An 18448-nucleotide genomic window follows, 5' to 3' on the forward strand; every position below is an offset into this window, starting at 1 on the left:
GAACTCACTGTCACCAACAATTACTGCTCACTGACTGTGGTTTACCTGACACATTATTTTAATGTGGGAGACAAAAAACTGACATAAAATTATTAAACTTTTTATTAAACTGAGGATAAACTTCACATGTTAAAGGGCTTTGAGGGCTTTCACCCAATCAGGACTCACGCTGGAGAGAGAAACAGGAACAAGACATATGTCACAGACTGAAAATCATAGCTATCGCAGGTGCCGGCGCGTGATAATCCGGGTTTTATTACAAAAACATACCGCATGCACGCGCCCTCGTGAGAGCTGCGCACGCGCCCCGTTAACTCCTTGCTGTGCAGTGACCGTTGAAGTTGTCCCTCTGCCTCCGCTGACAGTGTGCTGCCTGCTGTTTACCACAGTGTGCCGGGAGCCGGTGGACGATGTGCCGCTCCGGAGGAAGCTGACACACCGAGGGTGAGTCATGAAGCTTTTATTCACCTGCCAGCCTTTTAAAACCCGTTTAATCCTATGTGAACGGACGGTGACATGTTTTGTTGTTGAGCCGCGTTGCAGGTTTCGTCTGTTGTTACGAAACGGTTAATATCTGCCTGTAGACGTGAACATACTCACACCGCTACAGCTGAGACCTTACTCACAACAGATGGAAAACAAATTAAAAAATACCCTGAAACACATCAGCATGATCATAGTATCACCAAAATATGTTTATATAGTCTCGAACATTATGTTTTTTGGTGTCTAATACAGTGGTGTGTGGTGGGAGCCACTGCGCATGCGTTGTGTGAAGCAACGATGTGCACTGTTTCCAGTGCGCGTTCCCGCTTATCTACCTGTTAATTGCTGTGTAATTGATCCTGAATGAAGCTGAGTGACGTGGCAGCGCGTTTTAATCAGGCATTTAATGGAAATTAATTAATTAAGCTTCTTTATATGAAGTCGTGGTGATGTGCACGTGGATTTAATATGTAAATAATCAAGGAGCACACAGCAGAGAAGCTGAACTCTTATTTTATACATTTATACGTTTTAAATCAGTATGTAAAAGGTGATTATTATCAGAGGTGGGTAGAGTAGCCAGATATTGTACTCAAGTAAGAGTACTGATACTTTAGAACAATATTACTCAAGTAAAAGCAAAAAGTAGTCATCCAAATAATTACTTGAGTAAGAGTAAAAGAGTATTTGGTGAAAAAACTACTCAAGTACTGAGTAACTGTTGAGTAACGTCTGATTTATTTGTAAAATAAGAACATGAACGTAATCAATCAATCAAAAATAATAACCTGCAAATTCATGTTTTTTAAACGAAACCCCTTTAACTAAAACAAAAATAAATTAAATCTTTACAAACATAACCTAAATCAAGGCACAAGAAACACAAATATATTCTTATATATACTGTACATATATATATGTAATCATGTACTCAGAGGTGGGTAGAGTAGCCAAATACTGTACTCAAGTAAGAGTATTGTTGCTTTAAAACAATATAACTCAAGTAAAAGTAAAAAGTATTTTGCATTAAAACTACTGTGAAAAGTACAATTTATCCAAAAAGTTACTCAAGTAAATGTAACTGAGTAAATGTAACTAGTTCCTACCCACTGATTATTATATCTGTATCGTTTTTTATTTTATTATTTCTATGTCTGTTATTTTTTGGGGGGCGGCAGTGGCTCATCCTGTGGGAACCTGGGTCGGGATCAGGAAGGTTGTGGGTCCAAGTCCCTGTCCAGACCCAACATGGAGTGTGGAGTGTGAATAAAAATAACTCCAATAAATCTTACTTGTAGAACTGTACTGTATTTGAATCACAAAATTGTAACGTCACAGTAATAAAAGGCTGCTATCTCAGCACCTGCTCGTCTGTGCTCACCTTTTCTCCCTGATATTTTAAGATCCAGGTGTTCAGGAGGTTTTTCCCAGGAGTCGAATCGTCCGCAGAGGTCTCTTCATGTCCAAAACAAACGGACCAGGAGATTATAACCGCTACAAACAATGAATAAAGCAGTGTCAGGATAAAAGTCAAAGCTTTTCACCTTGTCGGAGAGGGGTTGCTAACTACTTAGCCACTTGCTAGCAATAACTGCCTTTTTAAAGACACACAGGAGCCTCAAAGTTCATAAGTGGGGTTTTTACTGATGTATTTCATGTCACAGAACAAAACCTGAAAATCTCTTGTTTCTCTTGTGTCTCTTATAAAAGGCATTTAACCAAAAAAACATTCAAAAAAACTGCTGAGACAGGGAACCAGGAGTGGTAAAATGCTCCCACTGACTCATCCCTTAAAGAAACCGCACTGAATATTTGCCTGTGTAAAAGTTAACGATCACATGACCCTAGTGTGAAACTCTGAAGCTGAAGTTTCAAGTCTTGGAGTGCTGGCGTGTGTGAGAGTCCTGGGTGCAAATTCCTGTAATTTCTGCAGCAGAGAAGTGAGTGACATTATGTGAGGAGGGATTCAGGTCACTGTGTTACTTGTTGCTTTGGCTCATTTCTCAACTCATGACACAAACTCACCAAACTGAGCAACAGAGGGGACAACACTGCTCACCCAACAGCACATATAATCTGAGCTGCCGACTGTAAGTTTGGTTTTACATCATATATTTGTAACTGTGTGTACAGAAATTAAAACCTTAACTTAAGGAGTCAACAGAAAACAGCTGCAGGACAAATAAGAGGAAGTCTGGTCATGTTGAGGTCACATGTCAGGTTTTTCCACATCAGTGAAATGGGGGGCTCAGTTTTCAGGAAACTCTGTGAGCCGCTCCCTCCTGCACTCTCTACCTGGTTAGCACGAGCTAACACATCGAGTCCATGGTTTCCCAGACAGGAAAAAGAATGGAGCTAGCTTTCATGACTGGGTGCGGTTTGTAGAGGTGAAGACACGGGACTATATTGCGGCATCGGTAACAAAACACATGGCCGTTTGTTGCGCTCATTTTAGACCGGAGGATTTGTTGCGGGTGACATGTTAGTATAATGTAATATATTAGTATAATGTTAGCCATGTGATGCTAACAGTTAGCCCTGTCACTGTGTGTGCGACTCTGTCACAGGCGCAGACCTCACACTCCTGCAGCTATAGTCTCAGAGAGCAGGGCAGGGTGGGGCTGAGCAAACCAACATGCTGGGTGCGGCTCTACAATGAAATGAAATTGAGCTGACATTGAGATGAGCTTTTTGCAGATGATGTGGCTCTGTTGGCTTGGCTGAGTGTAACGTGGTTGGGGAGAGGGTCAGCATCTTGAAGTCTTAGGTCATGGTTCTCTGCCGGAAAATGGTGGATTGTTTCCTCTGGGTTCGGAGAGTTGGTGCTTCAGGTAAGGGAGTTCAAGTATCTTGGGGTCTTGTTCACAAGCGAGGGTAGAAAGGAGCGTGAGATGGATCGGTGGTTTGGTGCGAGCTCTGCGCTGGACCGTCATGGTGAAGAGGGAGCTGAGCCGGAAGGCGAACCTTTCAATTCACTGGTCCATCTACGTCCCAACCCTCACTTATGGTCATGAGCTCTGGGTAGTGACTGAAAGAATGAGATTGTGGATACAAGCAGCCGAAATGAGTTTCCTCAGTGAGGTGTCTGGGCTCAGTCTTAGAGATAAGGTAAGGAGTTTGGACATTCGGAGGGAGCTCAGAGTAGAGCCGCTGCTCCTTCGCATTGAAAGGGGTCAGTTGAGGTGGTTTGGGCATCTGATCAGGATCCTCCTGAGCGCCTCCCGCTGGAGGTGTTCTGGGCACATCCCACTGGAAGGAGGCCCCGGGGCAGACCCAGAACACACTGGAGGGATTCCTTAAATCATCTGTCCTGGGAACGCCTTGGCGTCCCCCAGGAGGAGCTGGAAAGCGTTGCTGGGGAGAGGGACGTCTGGGGTGCTTTCCTTGGCCTGCTGTCTCTGCAACCCGATGAAATAGATCAGCAATCAGATGAAAATAAAATGGAAATGGCACAGAATTCACAGGGGTTGGCTGAATTTGCGTTAACAGACACATCCTTGAGGGGCTGTTTAAAGACTGCCTGAATGCAGAAGTAAGCTATATTAACACTGCTAAAGAAGAAGTGAAAAATGTAAAATAACTTAAAAATGTCACTGAAAAAAGTCAAATGAACGATTGCACATCACTCTCTTAAATTTTCTGTCACTTCTGCAGACCACCATAAAGCCTTGTGAGAGCCGATTCAGGGGCTTTCTTTAACTTCTTCACAGCTGATCCATAAACATTTGAGCACTCACCTCTCACCTATATTTTGTTCCCAAATGAAGGCCAACTTGTTAAGCAGCCTCGTTACACTTACATGGCACAACCAGGGGAATCTATTGGCCAGTGGGAAGTTAATCATTATGGCTATTGACAGCCACAGAGAGGATCAGAGACTTGTCCCGCACTGAGCTATACAAGGCTCATATCTTCATGTCCTCTGTGCTTCCTTTCTCCTCTCCTCCTCAGATAATTCTCTTTCAGACATGACCAACGTCAAGCCCAAAGCCGAGAGGCAGAGCGATGGAGCCGAGGGCCCGGACGGAGGCTGGGGCTGGGTGCTGGTGGGTGCCATGTTCGTCAGCACGAGCCTGGTGTTCGGCCTGATGCGTTCCTTGGGGATCTTCTTCGTAGAGTTCGTGCAGTACTTTGAGGAGAGCGCCCAGGCCATCTCTTGGATCTCGTCCACAGGCCTGGCAGCACAGCAGTTCTTCAGTGAGTCCCTGTGTGTGTTCAAGTATCAGTGTTTTTGTTATGACGGCTAACAACTATTTTAACCATTAATTAATCTGTTGACATGAAACGAAGAAAAGCAGCTTGATAAAAATGTTCATGATCGACTAATCGGCTGATCCTTGCAGTGCTAGCTGCAGGTAACAGACATGATCGTGTATAATTTTCTCTCATTAAATCTCAATCGAGAAGCAGATCATTGCTAGAAGGGTTTTTAAATTTGAGCCCCGTCACAGGTGGTTTGTGAAAAAGAAGCTGCAACACATTAACCCTTTAACCAGCATCGGCGGGTCACTCATTACACACTCATGCTGTCCAGCCACACGTTGTTTAAACACACAGAAGTTGGTGAAAACTGCAGCAGGGACTCAAAAGATGTCAGATAGATCAGGCTGAGATCAAGAAAAGATCATCTAGAGTTGTAAACTGCAGATATTTGGCTTCATGCTAAATAGTCTGGACTAACGGAGGTGTCTGTGATTGTTTCCCAGGTCCGCTGGGTGCAGCACTATGTAATGCATATGATGCCCGGGTGGTGGTGATGATGGGGGGCTGTCTCGCTGCGTTCGGCCTCATCCTCGCCTCGCAGGCCACCTGTCTTGTTCACCTCTACCTCACCATGGGTGTCATCTCAGGTAATTAAGTCTCACAACATCAACACTGTCATTCCTGTTCCTCAGGGACAACTGGATTAGAAGTCACCTGCTCGTTATTTTTAGACGTGTTGTAAAGCAGGTCATCTCTGTTTACGTAGTTAACTATTAACCTAGTTCACTGCAAGTGATCAAAGTGGCCTCTCACTGTGGCTCTCCCCTCACCGCTCCTCCAGGTTTGGGCTGGGGGCTGATCTTCACTCCCATGGTAGCTACAGTCATGGCTAACTTCACCCGCTGGCGTGCCCTGGCGTTAGGATTGGGCTTCTCCAGCATTGGCCTCTCCTCCTTCGCATTCAACCCGCTGTTCCAGTGGCTGGTGGAGATGTATGCGTGGCGAGGGGCTCTCCTGATTCTGGGGGGCCTCAGCCTCAACATTGTGCCCTGCGGGGCTCTGATCCGCCCAAAGCAACGCTCTAAAGCCCCGACAAAGGTGAGACAAGACTCTAGTGTCTTCATCTTTTGTACCAGCTTATAAATGGACCAGATATTGACCATAGACCAGTCTACTCTGACTAGTCCGCGTAACCAGGTCTTCCATATTCTGGTATATCTGCACAGTCAGTGCAGCCACCAAAATGACTGTAAAGGATTATAGTGGCACTTTCTACCCTGACAGTTCACCAATGAAATCTTCAAAACACATCCACATATGTTCCAGCAGGAATACGATCTGAACTTTGGGAGAAGTTTACAACATCTGTTTCTGTGACATTAGCATTAAGCTACACGTTGTAGTGTAGAAGTGGTAGTAGTGTCCAAGGAATGACTGTGATGGAGTGTCGTGGCACTTTCTAACGTAAAACAAACCACCAATAAAAGTTTCTAAACACAACCAGACATGTTCCAGCAGGAATATGACCTGAAATTAAGGAGAAATTAACAACATGGGCAACCAAGATTACATGTTTCCTGACATTAGCGTGTAGCTACATGTAGCAGTATATTTGTATCCGGGGACTGACTGTGACAGAGTATAGCTCAACTTTCTGCCATAAAAGTCACCAATAAAAGCAGAACTGGACATATTTTAGCAGGAATATGATCCAAAATTAGGGATAAATTAACAACTAATCAGCAACTAAGATTACATGTTTCTTTGACATTAGCATGTAGCTACATGTACCTTAGCAGTGTACTTGCAGCTGGAGAATGACTGTTAAGGAGAATAGGGGCATTTTCTACCTTGAAAAATCATTGATAAAATCTTCTAAACCAAATCTTCACAATTTGACATGTTCCAGCAGGAATATAATCCAAAATTAGGGAGAAATTAATTACATTGGCGACCAAGATTACCTTGATGTTAGCATGTAGTGACATGTAGCAGTGTACTTGCATCTGGGGAATGATAATAGCAGCTTTTTCTACTGTGAAAAATCAGCAATAACAACTTCAAAACACAACCGGACATGTTCCAGCAGCAATATAATCCAAAATCAGGGAGAAGCTAACAACATCAGCAATCAAGATTTTGTGTTTCCCTGATATTAGCATGGAGCTACATGTAGCAGTGTAGTTGCACCTGGGGAATGACTATAATGGAGTGTAGTGGCACATTCTACTATGAAACATCATTGATAAACTCTTTTAAACCAAAATCTTTAAAACTTGAGATGTTCCAGCAGGAATACGATCCAAAATCAGGGAGATATGAACAACATCAGCAGCCAAGAATATATGTTTCCCTGACGTTAGCATGTAGCTACATGTAACAGTGTAGGCTACGCTATATTGCACTTGCAGTAAGGCCAACCTTTCCTACTTTGCCTCCCCACAGGTGGACTCAAAGAGCAGGACATCATGCACTGCGATGCTGCACCGTGTCTCCTCCTACCTGGAGCTGTCTCTCCTCTTTGAGAGGCCGTACATCACCTACACATTCGCCGTTACGCTTCTTAACGTCGGCTACTTTGTGCCGTATTTCCACCTGGTGGCCCACAGCCGCCAAGCTGGCTTCTCAGAGTACCAAGCTGCTTTTGTCATGTCAGCTGCCGGTGCTACAGACATTCTGGGGCGAGTGGTGTCGGGCTGGTTCTCAGACCTGCGTCACTTTCGGCTGATTCATTTACTGACCATGTGGACAACGCTGGCGGGAGTCTTCATCATGCTGCTGCCTGTGAGCTCCTTGTCCGGCTCCTACGCTGCACTGATGGTGATCAGCCTCCTCTACGGCTTCTGCTCCGGGGCGCTCACGTCTCTGGTGTTCGCGGTGGTGCCCATGATTGTGGGCGTAGAGCGCATGATGGGGGCCCTCGGGCTGCTGCAGCTCATCGAGAGCGGCGGGGGGCTGCTGGGGACACCACTGTCAGGTACGAGCGGCACAATGACGGAGCAGTTGCACAGTTCATAATGTGGGTCATGTCACCATGTTTCGTGTTATCTCAAGTGACAAAACCAGGTCATAAATACAAGTTAACACACTGGAGCTAAAAGTAGTCAAACATTAATTGAGCAATCAGGATCAGACAGTTCCCTCACTCCCTCTTCTTCATAGTGAGAACAAAATGTCTTAAAGGGTCAGTGCACCCAAATTACAAAAAAACTCAATGCTTTCTCACCTTATCTCTGGTTATATGCAGCCACTCAGATAGATTTATAAGACTTATGTTTCTCTAGTACAATTGAGATTAATGGAATTGAACAAAAAGTCAGTTGTTATGAACATTTCATTCCTATTTCTTAAAGGGTAGTTTCCGTATTTTTCAACCTGGATTCTATTTCCCCACGTTTTTATCTCTAAGTGACCAATAAGAACAACTATTTTAAATTTGTCCAGTATTAAGCGAGACCGCTGTGGCCGGCAGGAGCAAAACAGGCTGCGATGTAACTTTTATGATCATTTGCATGCCATCAATTTACATCCACTTAAAGTGTTTGTTTTTGTCACTGACAGGATTGTTGTTCCATTTGTCTGACAACATTATGGAAAGGATCCCGACAGAGATAGACCTTTTGTTAATGAGTAAGATCCTTTTTGTTTAACCATAAACAGCCCTGAAATCTGTTGTCAAACCCACCAGACTCCATTTAAATAAACAGTAATTTTATAATTGCAAAACACACTTCAGTCAAAGTCAATACATACAAAGTAAAACCTCCAGAAGCGGTCTTGGGTTCATCTTTCCACTGTTCCAACAACCATCAACTCTGGTGTGGTTGAAATTAACCCTTAATTCACCCAGTTAAATGTGAAAATGTACTTGATTTATACATGTCAAAATATTGTGCTTATTTAAATGGAGTGGACTGGTGCGTTTGGTGATGGTGATTTCAGTGTCTGACAACATTCTGGAAAGGATCCCTACAGAGATAGACCTTTCTGTTAAAAAGTAAGACACAACCCCAACATTGCCATCACCAAACCCACCAGACTTAGTGTGTATAGAGGCAGCATATTTTCACATCTAAATGGGTGAATTAAGAGTTTATTTCAACTAAACCAGAGCTGACGATTGTTGGAACAGTGGAAAGACGAACCAAGACAGTTTTTGTGAGTTTTATTTTGTTTCTTTCGACTTTGAATGGTGTGTTTTTTACTTTGGTAAAATTACTGCTTATTTAAATGGAGTCTGGTGGGTCTGACGATGGTGATTTCTGAACTGTTTTTGGTCAAATAAAAAGAATCTAACTCTTAAACAAGAAGCTCTATCTCTGTAGGGATCCTTTCCACAATGTTGTCGGGCACATAGACACATAAGCCACGTTTCCATCAGCCTGTTTAGATGCGCATCTAGAAGTATTGCATCGGAAAATTATGATGGAAACGCCAAAATTTGAATTAAAATCCCCTGATTCGCACAAACTAAAATACGCTCGCTTTAGCCGGGTTTTGGTTGATTCGAAAAAATGTTGATTTCGCAAAACGGGGGGTGGAAACAGTTACGTTGGCATTAAGTCTGACGTAGCGCACCTCTCTCCATGGTGATATCCACACTCCGGGTCAGGATGGTGGTAATGCATTTACAAGCTGGTTGCCAACTGCCAGAAAAACGTAGAAGAAGAAGAATGCGAGACTTGTTTTGTTTCCGGTTCTGTGGAAAACTCGCGCAAGTTCGTAGTTTATACCAAAGTCCGTACATTTAATGGAAACACACAGGATTCGTATTTGTTTTAATGCGCATTTCCCAATGATTCGAATCACTTTTGGATGGAAACATAGCTATAGTTTTTGTCACTGAGCCTGTCAGTGACAAAAACATGGCCTGGGTCCAGACCTTGAATCCACCCACTCCTCTGTGTAGAGAGTTGACAATACTGTCTGATATTAGTCAAGCAAAAACGTTACATTGCATCCTGTTTCTAAAAATGTTGTTACCATTAGTCACTTAGAAACAAAAACATGGGAAAATAGGGTCCAGGTTTGAAAATATTTAAGTTACCCTTTAAAAATATTGCCAACCTGAACCTTGATAATAACCCTGTTAAAAGAAGAGAACACTCCTCTTTCTTCAAATTCCCAAATAAATCATATTCACATACCTTTTCACAGCAGACACGTTGACTTGACATAGTAAGAAGAGCACAGGTGATGCTAATAACACTAACGATGGCTGTGCTCCAGCAGCAGTTAATGTCATTAATTACACCTGTGGAAGAAGTTCAGTTTCAGGTCCTGTATCTGTTGAAAAACCCCAGATATCTCTCTAAAGGTCAATTTAAAGACTTAGTTGAATCAAACAGGTCACAGTTTTAAGACCTAAGAAGCTTTATATTTGTAGGATATTTGTGTTTATTGGATATATTCTCCTGTCTCCGTGTCTCAAGGGTTGCTCAAGGACGTCACAGGCAACTACATCGCCTCCTTCGTGGTCGCGGGCAGCTTCCTCGTTCTCGGTACCTTGACCATGGCCACTCTGCCTCACTTCTTCTCCTGCAAAGATCCGCCGCCTCCTCAGAGACGTTCCCTTCAAGACAGTACCAAGGGTTTACACTCAGAGCTGGAACAGATGAACAGTTTGCCTTCTGACACAAACCACAGAGGAGTTAATGATCTGACACCTGCAGTAAACAGTAACCCACAAGACTGTGTAAGTTAAGGATTCGAGAGCCTTGTTGGGACTCCTCCAGTCCAGCCAGTGTGACGATGGCGCCTCCCTGAAGGCACTGTCAGTTAATATGCTGCTCCACTTGTCGCTGAATGGCGTGTTGGATACGTGTTTGCATTATACCTCAGAGATTCAGACCCAAAGAAAGAAGCTAACTGTGAAAACTCCAACAGTGTAAAGGGGCCAGTGAGTTCCTCACTCTGTTACACATCCTAACCTCAGTTTAACGTTTAGACCAGCACCTTCTGCCTGAATGGAAACACTGTGCGTTTAAATACTTTGTAACGTACAGATGTGTGGTTCCAAGTTGTTCTATACTTGAGTGGAAAACTAAGAGGCAGAACATTTATTTTAAGTTGTTCGTGTGAATGTAAGATGTGAATCTGATTCTGTTATTGTGAGATTTTTACACGTACATGATTAAAATAACTTTGTTGTTTTTCAGCTTGGACCGTATTTTCACGTTTTTGTGTTTAAGTGACAAATGGGAACAACTATTGTTGAAATTGGTCCAGTATTCAGAGAGCACACTGCAGCAGGAAGCAGCAAAACAAGCTGCAATGTCACCACCTGGGGCGTGTTTACTTCTCAGTTTACGTCCACTAAAAGTGTTTGTTTTTGCCACTGATAGGCTCGGATTGTTATTTTGTCGTGCCTAACAACATTTTGGAAAGGATCCCAACAGAGATAGACCTTTTTAACGTCCTAACCCCCTAACCCTAACCCTAACGTTGGCATTCAACTTTGTCCTGACATTGATTTGGGTTATCTGAGATCACAACGTAAATTCAACCAAATATCTATTGATGTTGATGGCAAACTGGGAACCACTCAGGATGTGTACGTCCACTAAAGGTGTTTGTTTTTGCCACTGACAGGCTCAGATTGTTATTATAAGTGCCAAACAACATTTTGGAAAGGATCCCTACAGAGATAGACCTTTTTATTAAAGAGTAAGATTGCTTTTATTTGACCAAAAACAGTCTTGAAATCACCACAGCCAAACCCACCAGACTCCATTTAAATAAACAGTAATTTTGTCGTCATAAAACGCACTTCATTCAAAGTCAGTGGAAGCAAAATAAAACTCACAAAAATGGTCTTGGTTCGTCTTCCCACTGACCCAACAATCACCAACTCTGGTTTGGTTGAAATAAACCCTTAACTCATCCAGTGAGATGTGAAGACATGCTGGCTCTATACATGCTAAAATTACCTAATATTTACATGGAGTCTGGTGGGTTTGGTGATGGTGATTTTGGAGGCTGTTTCTGGTGAAACAAAAAGGATTATAAGCTCTATCTCTGTAGGGATCCTTTCCATAATGTTGTCAGACACTTCATATAACAATCTGAGCCTGTCAGCGGCAAAAACAAGCACCTTCAGTGGACGTTAAGTGACAGTTGCCCCCAAGGTATAACAATGCAGCATGTTTTGCCACAGCGCTCTCGCTCAATACGAGACCAATTTTAAAAAATAGTTGTTCCCATGAGTTACAGACACACAAAAACATGGGAAAATAGGGTCCAAGGAAAATACCAGTGTCACCCTTTAATCTTCGCTATCCTCATTTAAATTACACTGCTCAAAAAAATCAAGGGAACACTTAAATCACATATCAGATCTTGATGAACAAATTATTCAAGTGTTAAATCTTTACTGATGCACATTGTCTAATTTGTTGAGAACAAAATGACGTAATAACTGTCAGTGGAAACCAAAATCATCAACTCACTGAGGGCTGGATTCAAAATCACACCGAAAATCACAGGTTGATCCAACTCATAATGTGACTCAGTAGTGTGTGTGGCCCCTGTGACCTGGATCAAGGCATCACTGAGCTCCTGGACAGCGTCAGATGCACCGATACATAACGTCACATAGGTGCTCAGTTGAGGTCAGTGGAACCAGAGGGCCAGTCAATGGCATCAATGTCGACATCATCCAGGAACTGCTTACACACTCTGGACACATGAGGCCAGGCATTGTCCTGCACCAGGAGGAACCCAGTGCCTGCTGCACCAGCGCAAGGTCTGACAATTGCCCTGAGGATTTCATCCTGGTACCAAACAGCAGTCAGGGTACCGTTGGCTATGACATGGAGGTCTGTGCGACCCTCCAAGGACAGGCCTCCCCAGACCATCACTGACCCACCTCCAAACCGATCATGCTGGATGATGTCACAGGCAGCACAACGTTCACCACGGCGTCGCCAGACTCTTTCACACCTGTCACATGTGCTCAGTGTGAACCTCCTCTCATCTGTGAGGAGAATGTGTCACCAGTGCCAGTTCTGGTGTTTTCTGGCGACTGCCAACCAAGCTGCATGGTGCTGGGCTGTGAGCACAGGTCCCACTAGAGGACGTGGGGCCCTCATGCCACCCTCATGGAGCCTGTTTCTGACAGTGTGGTCAGAAACATGCACATCAGTAGCCTGCTGGAGGTCATTTTGTAGGGCTCTGGCAGTGCTCCTCCTGCTCCTCCTCACACAAAGGAGCAGTTTTGAGCAGTGTTGACTTGATGTTAGACTGTGACCATTAAGTGTTCCCTTGATTTGTTTGAGCAGTGCGAATACTTTTAATTAGGCACAAATGCCAGCACACAAGGGAAACTGACAATCAGCGCCACTGGATTAATCCACTGTTGGCCCCGTCCCTCCTACTGTCTGAGCACTGCGTGAGTGTGTGTGCAACGCCATCTCCAAAAAACTGGACTACATAATACGGCTACACATGTCAACAAATATTTTTATAGTACTGATTGTTTACCCAGTAAACAGTGGGACAGAGTCTCAGGTAGTGAACCAGGACTTGTCATAAGCCCTTTAACATTTCTGCAAACATTGTGCCTGTTGGTGTAAACTCTTGTTGGTCTTTACTGTGGAATATGTGTGTGTAGATTTCTGAATGATTAGCAGCACCTCTCTGATTTACATAAGCACACCAGCATCTCTTAAAGAGCTGCAGACTCCAGCACTGTTTCCAGCGACTCCCTTCCAGCCTCAGGACTTCCACTCTCCAATCAGAGCATCGAATACAAGACTGTTATTTGTGATTTCTCAAGTGCTTTTTCTCGTGACACAATCACTGCTTCAGAGCCATAAACTGTCTTTGGAAAGAACAGATATATGGCTCTGAGGACAGCTGAAGGAACGCCAGGTTCGCAGGACAGAGACAGCGGGGTCACTGTGACCTGCTGGCTTCTTTTCAGTGTAAAAGGTGTGTGAGTTATAGCTACACACACTTGACAGAAATATAAAATACACGATTGTTTTTGCTGCTAGTGGAACATTTTTGTCTTAAGCATCTTTTCCTCGATGTCTGATTAAAAGCTGTGACTCTCGCTGTGTCGTCTTAAAACGACCACTCACACATCCAGGCTACAACCTGACACTATGATATGTTAAAGTGCCGTATTTTGTACACACTCCTGATTAAAAGTCACTGTATTTTGTTTTAATACATCGTCACTATGAGTGGTTTTTGTGTCTCAGTCTTTCATGTGTCATGCAAATCTTCAGTGGCAACCCATGGCGCCCTCTGTTGGAGACGTACGCTCACGACAGCAAAACACACTGCTGAACATTTTAGTTAAAAACATGACACATAAAAGTTGGTTTTGTAATGCGGTTTATTTGATCAGGATGCAAATGTCAAGTACCTCACACAGTTTAACAAAACAGACTTTAACAATAATAAGAAAAATGTCCCAAATGTAAAAATATGTTTACATGACAATGGAAGACAAAAAGGTTTAACTCAATGGAAACGGCAGAGGGAAATAAAAACACTGCCTGTTTCGAGACTAAAAAAAAAAAACAGATTTACCAGATTTAATTAAGAAATCTTGGCAGAGTGATGGTGCTGCCCTCTGCTACACATAAAGACACCTCATGCTGGTCTCATAAAGCTGCTCCAGTGTTCCCACTCAGACGCCATTGTTGTGCTCTGACGTGTTCCCACAAAGAATTCACTGTCTGGAGCGTTCGTCCTCTCTGAAGTCAACACCAGCTGAGCTATGACTGAACATGTGGCAGGTAGCCAGGGGAAAATGTGTGTGTGTGTGTGAGTCGGACTAGCATGTTTTTCTATATATGTGTGAGAGTGTGCAGGGCTGGGTGTGAAATGTGGCGTTGTACAGCGGGGGTGAAGAGGAGGCAATGGCTGGTTAGGTTTTGGGGTCTGCGCTGCGGCGTTTGAGCTTTTCGGGGTTGTTTGAGGCCATGTGTGAAAAGTCTCTGAAGATGTCGTGGTAGGTTTCATCACCTGGAAAAGAAGACCAGAGAAGAAGAGATGAGCTTTAAAGCGTAACATGTTTTAAGAGTAATACAAGCTGTTAAAGGGTTTCAACATGTTTTTGTGTCTGAGCGACAAATGGAGACAGCAGTTTTTTAATTTGTCCAGTATTGAGCGAGGGCGCTGCAGCCGGCAGCGGTGAATCAGGCTGCAACGCTGGCACTGAACATCAGTGTGACGTGAGAGGGACGTTTATGGAGACAGATTTGTGTCTGAATTTGTGTGAACACATCGAGATCATCCGCGTTTTAATCTGTAATCTGTAAATACAAAACTACTTCCACAAATACAAAAAAATAAACAAAAAAAATACAAAAAAACCACACAAATCTGCAAACACACAATGACACAAAACAAATATCTGTGAATAAATTGAATAAATTACAAATAAATGAAAAAAAAAAGAATCGTGAATACAACATTTACAACTTTCAAAGAGATATTTGTGGGTTTTTATGTTTTTTTAAAATAAAATTTAGAATTTGTGTATTTGCAGATCAATTTTAAATTTGCGATATATTTTTTTTATTTATGAATCTTTTTTGTATTTGTAGACTGCGTTTAAAATGTACAAATTACACATTAACACTCGGGTTGTCGATCACACAAATAATATTTTGACAAGTTTATCTCCACAGATGTCTGACTCTTACAGAAATTAAATTTTAGTTGGAATGAAAATCATATTGACGACAGGTTAAATGACTAAGGACATTAGAATTTTACGTCATGATGATACCTTACGACTAAATACTTAATTCTACGTCAAGATGATGTTAGCATGAGATGTCTGGAGGACGTTGGATTTTGGTTACTTAACTTAAAACCAGCAAAATATCAACGTCACTGTCTGTCGTCAGTGTTCTACATCAAAGTGATGTTGGCATTCGACTTTGTCCTGACATTGATTTGGGTTATCTGACATCACAACCTAAATTCAACCAAATATCTATGGATGTTGATGGCAAGCTCGGAGCCACGCAGGGTGTTTGCACTTTCATTTTACTCATTGTACATCCACTAAAAGTGTTTGTTTTTGCCACTGACAGGCTCAGATTGTTATACATTATTGAACAACTATTTTAGAAACTGGACCAGTATTGAGCAAGAGCGCTGCAGCAGGAACCAGCAAAACAAGCTGCAATGTAACCACCTGGGGTGGTCAATTTATGTCCACAAAAGTTTCTTGTTTTTGCCACTGATAGGCTCGGGTTGTTATTAAGTGTCTGGCAACGTTATCGAAAGGATCCCTACAGAGATAGACCTTTTTGTTTAACCAGAAACAGCCCTGAAATCTCTGTCGCCAAACCCACCAGACTCCATTTAAATAAACAGTAATTTTATTATCGTAAAAACACATGTCATTCAAAGTCCAATGAAACAAAATAAAACTCCCAAAACCTGTCTTGGTTTGTGTTTGCACTGTTCCAACAATCACCAGCTCTGGTTTGGTTGAATTTAACTTTTAATTCACTTAGTTAGATGTGACAATATGCTGGCTGTATACACGCTATGATTAGTGGTTATTTAAATGGAGTCTGGTGGGTTTGACACCTGTGATTTTGGGGCTGTTTCTGGTGAAACAAAAAGGATCTTACTCTATCTATGTAGGGATCATTTCCATAATGTTGTCAGACACTTCAAATAACAATCTGAGCCTGTCAGTGGCAAAAACAAACACCTTCAGTGGACGTAAACTGATGATACAAACATGCACCAGTGCAGCCTGTGTCACAACGTCAAAAACTGTCATTCCCATTCGTCACTCAGACACAAAAACATGGAAAATAGAGTCCAGATTGGAAAATACCTAAGCTTCCCTTTAAGTTTAAGAATCCATTTTCAAATTAATGCCATCTCTCCCGGGCTTAAATTCTTGGCTTTGCTCTAATGAGACGCAGCTGTGTCTGAGACCATAACATCTTTAATCAAAAGCTGCATCATTTTGCAGAAGATAGAATCTGAATTGTAATTGCTCTACCTCCACCAGCTATTTCCTGAACACATTAAGAGTCGTAGCCCTAAAGCAAGAAGCATGCAACTAAACAAATAAACACACACACACACACACACACACACACACACACGGAGACATGCACATGCACTTTACCTCTCAGTTTGCAGTAGGTGGCACACTGCACAAGCAGTAGAGACCAGCCGGGCATCTCAGCAGGGCGGAAGGCAAAAGACACATGAGTGCACACAAAACAACAAGACACAGTGATAAAGCACAGCACGTCAAATACTGACCAGCAGTTGGTTTTTCAAGCAGACAAAAGCATCACGTTTCCATTCCTTCATGAGAACACACAAGAGACCTTAACAAAAAGCCTCGATAGCCACTGAAGGACAATCATGAAGGAGTGGACTTTGCAGCTTGAGAAGGAGCCAAATGACAAAATGCAAACAAAACCCACTGTTAAGCTCAAGAGCTGCAGCACGGAGCTCTTAAATCCTGATAAACACAAACAGGAGTTCAAACTATTCACAGAATAGCGGCATAAAAAAACGTCCTTGAGAACCACACCTGACATTGAACGTAGCTTACGTAACTGGACTGAAAAAGTCCAACACACAATAAAATCTGATAAAGCCACAACACTGTACAGAGTTATACAAAAAGATCCCAAATATAAAACAGACCAGATATAGGTCTCTTATATATACATTCCCTGTTATACAACATAGGAAACACCCACATGTAGCTCGTTATTGACAAGGTATTCAGAGATTTGTGGGTTTCAAAGTGCAGGGTGATGTGCGTTTGTAATTCAAAGTGCAATGTGGACCTCTCCTACTTTGTTTCACAAGACATTTCCTGTCTTTTCTACACAGTATATGAACTGCCGTACCCTGTGATCTGCTTCTTTTTCTTTGTCTTTCTCCCTTTTTTCTTTTTTTTTTTTTTAAATCTTAGAAGTGATGACGCATGTTTCCTCAAACGATGTGAAAGGCTGGGATCATTTCCCTGCAGATGCTGCAGATAAACACCACACGACACTGCAAAACCAGTGATTTCTAACGCTTAACAACTTAGACAAAAACATGTCTGGTTCCATTTAGCTCCACCAAAAACAAGCCCGTCTCAGCCCCGCTGCCTGTCTCTGTCCTGAGCTGATGTTTATTAATCCCCCGCTAATCATTCTGCCCCCCCAGAGCCCAGCCACTTATGTGGTTCTTGATCGCCTGGAGGCTCTTCCTGGTGTGGGCCCGCCCACCTCCCGTCCCGCCCAATAAACCCCCAGACCCCTGCCCCCCCGATTGACCTGATTGGCCAAACGCTCCGTCCATCTCCCGCATCTCCTTGTTCATTTTGGCGATCCGCAGCCTGAAAAGGAGAAGAGCAGTTAGAAAAGCTGTTGTTGGTAAAGATGTTTAGACTCACACAATGATAATCCCTCCCAACCATCACTTATGACCCACGAGAAGTATGTTGTGGTGTATATATCTGCATTATTTTCTTCTCATTTTACTGTAGTCAGGACACAAATTTATGTTTCCTAGGATGGTAAAGACGAGACGCGCCATATTCTGCCTTACACAAAATGCTACTTAATAATTTGGGGATTTTTTCTCCCTGGATTAAATCTGAGGCGACAAGTCTTGGCGTGATCCTAGATTCAGATCTAAGATTCAAGTCTCACATTAACAAGGTGACAAAAACATAATTGTATCCACCTCGGAAACATCACCAAGGTACAACCAGTTCAAAATGAAAAAGATGCAGAGACACGTTCAATGCCTTTATTTC

The 18448-nt window shown here is 42.8% G+C and overlaps 2 protein-coding genes across 4 annotated transcripts in view; one reads left to right on the forward strand and one right to left on the reverse strand.

Moving 5' to 3' along the window:
- Positions 1–258: 258 nt before the first annotated feature.
- Positions 259–13861, forward strand: slc16a13 (solute carrier family 16 member 13). 2 transcript variants are annotated; one of them, XM_049568087.1, is made up of 6 exons: positions 259–444; positions 4438–4683; positions 5193–5336; positions 5531–5787; positions 7135–7666; positions 10122–13861. In XM_049568087.1, exons 2-6 carry the CDS (start codon positions 4455–4457, stop codon positions 10391–10393), a joined length of 1434 nt encoding a protein of 477 aa, XP_049424044.1. In that variant the 5' UTR covers positions 259–444; positions 4438–4454; the 3' UTR covers positions 10394–13861. The 2 variants fall into 2 exon arrangements, with proteins under 2 accessions (XP_049424044.1, XP_049424045.1); XM_049568088.1 differs by lacking the exon at positions 259–444 and having other exon boundaries at positions 497–4683.
- Positions 13862–14014: 153 nt separating this feature from the next.
- The window catches only part of acap1 (ArfGAP with coiled-coil, ankyrin repeat and PH domains 1), a 36507-nt gene continuing 32073 nt past the window's right edge, over positions 14015–18448 (reverse strand). The window contains exons 22-23 of one of the 2 annotated variants that reach the window (XR_007448584.1): positions 16808–18025; positions 14015–14667 (exon numbers count right to left, since the gene is read on the reverse strand). Coding sequence is in view for 1 of the 2 variants with exons in the window: in XM_049568075.1 (XP_049424032.1) it covers positions 14570–14667; positions 17964–18025 (160 nt within the window). In the remaining variant the exon portion in view is untranslated. The remainder of the gene's footprint in view (positions 14668–16807; positions 18026–18448) is intronic. The other variant, XM_049568075.1, reaches the window with a different exon arrangement.

The sequence above is a fragment of the Epinephelus fuscoguttatus genome, linkage group LG23, assembly GCF_011397635.1.
Source record: "Epinephelus fuscoguttatus linkage group LG23, E.fuscoguttatus.final_Chr_v1".
Taxonomy (NCBI): Eukaryota; Metazoa; Chordata; class Actinopteri; order Perciformes; family Serranidae; genus Epinephelus; species Epinephelus fuscoguttatus.

Excerpts from the sequence above, each read along its gene's own strand:
- slc16a13 (XM_049568087.1), top strand. The coding sequence starts at position 4,455 with ATGACCAACGTCAAGCCCAAAGCCGAGAGGCAGAGCGATGGAGCCGAG. Across the intron at positions 4,684-5,192 it reads GGCAGCACAGCAGTTCTTCA|GTCCGCTGGGTGCAGCACTA; the intron begins GTGAGTCCCTGT and ends ATTGTTTCCCAG. Across the intron at positions 5,788-7,134 it reads GCTCTAAAGCCCCGACAAAG|GTGGACTCAAAGAGCAGGAC; the intron begins GTGAGACAAGAC and ends GCCTCCCCACAG.